Below are 6541 nucleotides of genomic sequence, written 5' to 3' on the forward strand. Positions count from 1 at the left end.
CTCAAAGAATCAAAGTGACACTATTGTATTGCATAAGTTTTTTTACTGACAAAAAGTTTACATTGATAAAGACAACTGTTCAGAATGCAATTTATTTACAGAAATACAGGCAAAATTCAATGAATCAAGGCACAGTTCTGAATACTTCTATGTAAGCGGCTTTCAGGTTTCTAAAATGGCATATAGGGATGCAAATTCGTTATATTTAGGTAACAGTAGCCTTTTTGATCCCAAAACGGGGCACTCATGATTGAAGTGGGTTTTGCGTCTGACCTAGTTTGTGTTTCATGTGTGTTTTACTCTCCACGTGTTTGCATCCCTTAAACAACAAAGCGCTGCTAACATATACATCTGTTTTTAAAGTAAATAGTAAAAAATGGAACAAAAACTGTACAGGAGCTCAGAACTCAGTCTCATCGTATTGTCTATTCGTCATGGTCTTTTCTCTTCTTTTTCTTCTTCTTGTCAGACACGGGTGTTTCTGGGGTCTCTTCACCTGGCTCTTCTTTGATGTCCTCAGACTTCCGTTTCTTTTTCTTCTTAGATGGGGTGTCTGTGCCCTCTGCTCCGTTCTCCGCAGCAGGGGTCTCCTCCGCTTCCTCCGTCTTTACCTCCGCTTCCTCCGTCTTTACCTCCACCTCCTCATCGGTATGCTTCCTCTTCTTTTTCTTCTTTAACGCGCTGGTGTCTGCTTCTCCGTTCTCCACCTGGTCCGAGGAGCAGGAGAAAACACGGTTAGACGTACTCGCGGCAACAGATAAAAACACCCGGTCTGTTCATCGAGTGGTTGTGATGTGTGACTCGCTTCAGTGATCAAGCCCACTGGTTAGGACCAGCCAATGGTTAGGAGTCGGGTTGTTCTGGCATGTCGTACACTGAGACGAGACCACAGGGTCAAATCTCAAATCAAAACATGCTTTTCCAGATATTCCAAACTAGCACGTACCTCCGGTTCACCGTTGGTTTCAACTTCTTCCTCCTTTATCTTCTTATCGCGCTTCTGGCGTTTCTTTTCCTTCTTCTCCAGCTTCCGCTTGATCTCGGCTGCAACGTCACCAGCCTGTGATGTGGTGAGAGAAACGCTTAGTGTCATGAAAAGTCAGGCCAGTGACCACTTTGCCATTTCACAAGTGACTCATCGCTGTGTCAGGCTCATTAAATCAGTTTCCACCCTCATAAGCAAGTCAGGCAGAGAAGTGTCATCACACACAGCAGAGGCTCAAGCATTGAGAAGTATGAGTTAAGCACCAGTCTGTCAAGAACATCCATAAATAGCAAGATAAAGGAAGTTGAAACCGGGTCCGTGCGCCACACTAGTCTGCGACCAAAAAAAGTGAATCTGAGCTCACCTCTCGCACAGCCTCCTTCATGACGTCCACATTCTTGCGTGGCACACTGCCAGTCTCGTAGAAAGACAAGCGCTCCTCCACCTGGTCGCGCAGCTTGTCCCCATACACACTCGTGGGCACCTCTGTCAAAAAGCAGAAGACAAGTCAGTCAGCCACGTGGTCAGCAGGAAACTACAGCAGCCTAGCAGACTAATGGCTTTGCTCAGAAATTAAGATCCTCAACATCATCCCGAGGGATGAATACTGTTGACGAAAAATATGAGCATCATCGCAAGACAGGCCACCGGAATCTAAGTCGGCACAGAGACGGAGAAATGCTAATTTTATTCAACATTTTAAGCTCCCATTGCTGCCTCTGGGATAATGTCCACTCACCAGAGAAACAGTCGATACGCGAGGCAATGGTGCACTTATTTGCCAGATATCGGGAGATGCGGCCTTTGTTCTTGGCGGCGGCGCGGCCGATGAAGGTCGAGTGGAAGATGAGGCCGTACTTGGGAGTGTTGCCTTTAGTCTTTAGGGCTCTGTGTGAAAAAACAATGTTGCATTGACGACATCCATCATGAAAAGTGACATCAAGTGCCCCAGAAATGTTATTATTCCAAAGTTATGTGTAGTTTGTGGAAACTGGTGTGTTTTTGCACTCCAAAAAAAGCTTTTCAGTGTTGCTCGCTACCTCAGTGCTTGCATGTGGCTGCTCAGACTATGGGGGGTGCGTTAGTGCGAGAGGGATCACTCCAGAGGAGACTTTAACTTGAAAGTCTTCTCCGGTCACCCTCCTCTGCTCCGGCCCAGCCCTGCCATCACAGCAGCCACTGCTTGCCCCAGCAGGGAGGGGGTGCCCCAGTACCTGAACAGGGCCTTCTCCGCTCCCAGGATCTGCACGGTGGAGGCCGGGTACTTTGCCAGGTTGGTTAGACTGCCGGCATGGGAGATCAGACGAGCTCCCACCTGCAGGCCAGGGAAATAATATGGTCATTCACATGGATAACAGCAAGAGAGGGTTCTACAAAACGACCATTTGTTTTCAGCTAAAGCTCTTTGAAAAGGGAAGACCATCAGCCTCGGATAGTTTCAACACAGTGATTCAGTGGATTGACAGATTGGTATAACATCATTGGTCCCCCTCAAGATAACCACACAGACGGGACTTCTACTCACCACTTCTCCGATTAAGGCCGCCAGGTTGGGGGCCACCTGACTCATCTTGGAGCGCAGGTACTCCTGCAGCTCCAGCCGGTAGGCCGCCAGAGACACGACGCGGCACGAGAACCTCTCGATGTTGATCAGGTCGATCGGCGAGATGTCCATACCTGAAGGGAGAAATCAGGAGGGGGGGCGTTCAGAGGAATACCGCTCTTAATCACAATTCTTTGGGACTTATTTTACAATCTGAGGGGCAGCTGCCATTAATCAACACGCCAATAGATTTTATGTTTGTATATCTGGAAGCAACGCGTGGGTTGTTTCTCCCGACAGGATCCGCAGTGAGGATTTGTGCCTTCACTACAGGTTTATGGGAGAGCTACTTTACCCCCCTGTGTTATACATCAAGGACAATTATGAGTCCAAGATGGGCAAAAAAGGGGCATGATGTGTGGTCTTTATCTGGTTTTCATTGTCCCATATGCTGACCCATGGAACTGCGGGATGCATCCAGGATGGCCTGGGCCTTGGCACCATCCATCACCACCTCCTCCAGCGCCTCCAGGCTCGACTCTGACAACTCCTTCCTGTTGCCGATCAGCTGGGCTAGGCGGCAGTACATCGAGTTGTCCGGCACTACTTTGACCAGCTCTGGGAAGTGGTAGCCATACCATTCACTGGAAGACAAAACAAAGATTGTTGGTAAAAGAGACGACCTGCAGGCCAGGGAAATAATATGGTCATTCACATCGATAACCGCAAGAGAGGGTTCTACAAAACTACCATTTGTTTTCAGCTAAAGCTCTTTGAAAAGGGAAGACCATCAGCCTCGGAAACTTTCAACACAGTGATTCAGTGGATTGACAGATTGATTGACATCATTGGTCCCCCACAAGACACAATTGGAAGAGTATCGAGTCTGATTGAACCACAAGCTCCTTACCGGACTCGCATGGAGAACGTGTTGATGTCTTTGTCCAGCTGGTCCAACAGGGCGATGGACTGGATGATCATGTTGTCGGCCCTGTTCACATTGAACTTGACTTTGGCTCTGGAATAGCTGTGGCCCAGACCGAGCTGGGCCTTGGAGGCAGCCAGGGCCGTCAGACCCTTCACCAGGGAGTGGAAATGCAGACGCACACCTGACAAGACAGGACACAGGTAAGGGTTTTGTTGGGAGTCAAGAGGAGTGGAGGAGGCAGGGGGACAACCTGTGAACACTGGCTGTTCAGATTTTCAGTATGAACCATCAGGAGTTTCAGGATGACAAGATTGCATCACGACAGGCCAGTGTTTCAAATCTGTCATGGCTCATTTCCTCCACATAACGGCACTACTCTTACTGGCCTCACTCGTCTCGACCTGATAAGACTGATTCCACCGCACGTTTACTTGCCTCCACATATCCACCCTCTGCCCACATATCTTCCCTCCGCCTTACATTTAAATAACATTAAATGAACACACGTAAATCTTAAACTGCTACATCATGGCTGTGCTGCGTGGGGGACGGGTGTTACTACGATACGGGGAGAAGAGGAGACCAGCCCGGCCACTCACCAGGAAAACCCCCCGCCTCCGGCCTATCGGAGCCGCAGAAGTAACAACTACAAGGGGCTCCTGAGCCACTGACTTTTCTCTCTCAAAACAATTGAAAACCACCGTCGAGTACGGATATCGATTTAATTTCACCAGAGCCGAAGGCAGCAACACAAAAGACTGATGGAAATAACAGAAGAGAACGCAAGTGCCACTAAACTGGTGTCCAGCATTGACAGTATAGACACAGTAAACACGATTCTGCCTGACCAATCAGTCGTCTGCAGTGTTTTCACGTCACTGTATGGTATCTGGTCCACAGGGCTGGACAAAAGACTCAACCCCGACTCAACCTGGGCTGTCACGGTTTTTGACCGGTGGAATGATACAAAAAAGCTAGTCGAGCCGGGGCTAATACCAGCGGTGGAAACGGGCCATAACAGAACTCCAAGACAAAAATGAAATAAATTGTCGGTCTGTCGAAGACTAGGTTGCATCCAAATGGTCTCCTCACCTCTAAATATCTCAGCCACCACCCCACTGGTCTGGATGGATAGGCCCAGCTCCTCCTGCAGAGCTGCTCCTATCTTGGCATCAGAAACCCCCAACATTGCTTTCTTCTTTCCAGCATTGGGCAGGTTTGTCTCCAGGAACAATTTCAGGTCAGCGTGGACCACACCTGCAAGTGGGAGAGGATACAATGTGTTTTAAGTATCTTTGTAGCAAACACGAAAAAAGGAAAGGTGAGAAATAATATTTTTTTTAACACAAGCAGGTTGGCAGGTCCTAATTGTTGTGTGCAAGACTTCACCCAGATGTTCAGAGAAGTGAGATGTGTCAGCACGGATCCAGGTCAGCAGAGCGACTCAGACTAATCATCATTACATCTGGGTAAACTGTGAATTAGGGCATTCACGACTAGTGAATTTTACTAGTCGACTAGTCGTCCCTAAAGGTAGACTAGTCGACTAACCGTTTTTTTTTTTAATTAATAAAAAAAAAGTTTTTTTAATCTTTAAGAAAGAACATGAGGTATTTACACGACATACATGGACTATCATATCCCATATCCCCCACAAAGAACATCAAAACACAACAAAATAAAACAAGAAAACTGCATCAGATGCACAATAATCCAAGAACAAACAAGACTATTGGACAAACAACCGAACAAAAACAATGCATTCAGCTCCTATCCTGATAAGCCTAATGACAATGGGGTAAAAAGTTCTTAAAGTCAAACTCTGTATGTGGTTGCCATATTTTGGGGATGTCTAAGAATCTGCCTTTGCTCTTGTAGTAAATGTTATCCAACGTATGGTAGCTTGAGAGTTCATTCCACCAGTGAACTACAGCTCGGGGATTGGATGCTTTCCAATTTAAAGCTATGCATTTCCTAGCTGCCAACAGGGCAAGATCTATGTATTTACTTTGAATGCATTGTTTTTGTTTGGTTGTTTGTCCAATAGTCTTGTTTGTTCTTGGATTATTGTGTATCCTATGCAGTTTTCTTTTGTTGTGTTTTGATGTTCTTTGTGGGGGATATGGGATATGATAGTCCATGTATGTCGTGTAAATACCTCATGTTCTTTCTTAAAGATTAAGTCGACTACTAAGCACAGTGTCGACTAGTGGTTTTACTAGTCGACTAGTCTGTGAATGCCCTAGAATCAAGTAAGAAGTAGAAGAACTACTCGCCTTCAGAAATCGCATTGATATTTTCCAGGGCACCCTGGGCCGACTTGAATGGGAAGAAGGCAGCGAGGCTCACAATGCTGTTGAACTTCCCGATGTTCAGAACACTCTGCTCCACCTACAGCGGAGACATCAGCATGTGTTTTTTTGCATGATACTATGGTAGAAATGTAAACTGTGCAGAATGCACCCCAGGGAGGGGGACTGGATGCCCCAACCAGCAGGGGGCAGGGCCGGGGGACTGGATCAGGAGGACCCACCTGAGGCAGCAGCATGCCGATCTCCTCCACCTCTTTGACCGCGAACAGCGCGTAGCCCGCCGCATGCTCAAATAACACGTGCAACAGCACCTGTGGAAAGATAAACAGTAGTACAATAATAAATATACAATGTGTTTTAAGTATCTTCGTAGCAAACACGAAAAAAGGAAAGGTGAGAAATAATGTATTTTTAACACAAGCAGGTCCTAATTGTTGTGTGTAAGACTTCACCCAGATGTTCAGAAGTGCGATAGTGTCAGCACGGATCCTTGGTCAGTAGACAGATTCACACTAATCATCATTACATCTGGGTAAACTGAATTTGGGCATTCACGACTAGTGAATTTTACTAGTCGACTAGTCGTCCCTAAACTGAATCAAGTAAGAAGTAGAAGAAACTACTCGTTTAAATGCATCAAATAAGATCTGGTTAACGAAAGTTTATGGCAGAATTTGGGTTCCGCAGTATAATCTTCACAAACGTTAATCACTTTTATGCCGTTTGTTTTCTAAAAATGGCGTTCTAAAAAAAAATTAGGTTCCAAAAGTCTC

General features: G+C 46.4%; 1 protein-coding gene across 1 annotated transcript in view; it reads right to left on the bottom strand.

Moving 5' to 3' along the window:
* Positions 1 to 73: 73 nt before the first annotated feature.
* The window catches only part of nop56 (NOP56 ribonucleoprotein homolog), a 7311-nt gene continuing 843 nt past the window's right edge, over positions 74 to 6541 (bottom strand). Inside the window, exons 2-12 of the mRNA XM_083660898.1 lie at positions 5990 to 6079; positions 5733 to 5847; positions 4549 to 4713; positions 3439 to 3637; positions 2985 to 3172; positions 2511 to 2662; positions 2200 to 2300; positions 1725 to 1873; positions 1350 to 1471; positions 947 to 1060; positions 74 to 707 (exon numbers count right to left, since the gene is read on the bottom strand). Coding sequence (XP_083517024.1) covers positions 426 to 707; positions 947 to 1060; positions 1350 to 1471; positions 1725 to 1873; positions 2200 to 2300; positions 2511 to 2662; positions 2985 to 3172; positions 3439 to 3637; positions 4549 to 4713; positions 5733 to 5847; positions 5990 to 6079 — 1677 coding nt within the window. The 3' untranslated portion in view covers positions 74 to 425. The remainder of the gene's footprint in view (positions 708 to 946; positions 1061 to 1349; positions 1472 to 1724; positions 1874 to 2199; positions 2301 to 2510; positions 2663 to 2984; positions 3173 to 3438; positions 3638 to 4548; positions 4714 to 5732; positions 5848 to 5989; positions 6080 to 6541) is intronic.

Source organism: Poromitra crassiceps (assembly GCF_964638095.1).
Source record: "Poromitra crassiceps genome assembly, chromosome: 25".
NCBI lineage: Eukaryota > Metazoa > Chordata > Actinopteri > Beryciformes > Melamphaidae > Poromitra > Poromitra crassiceps.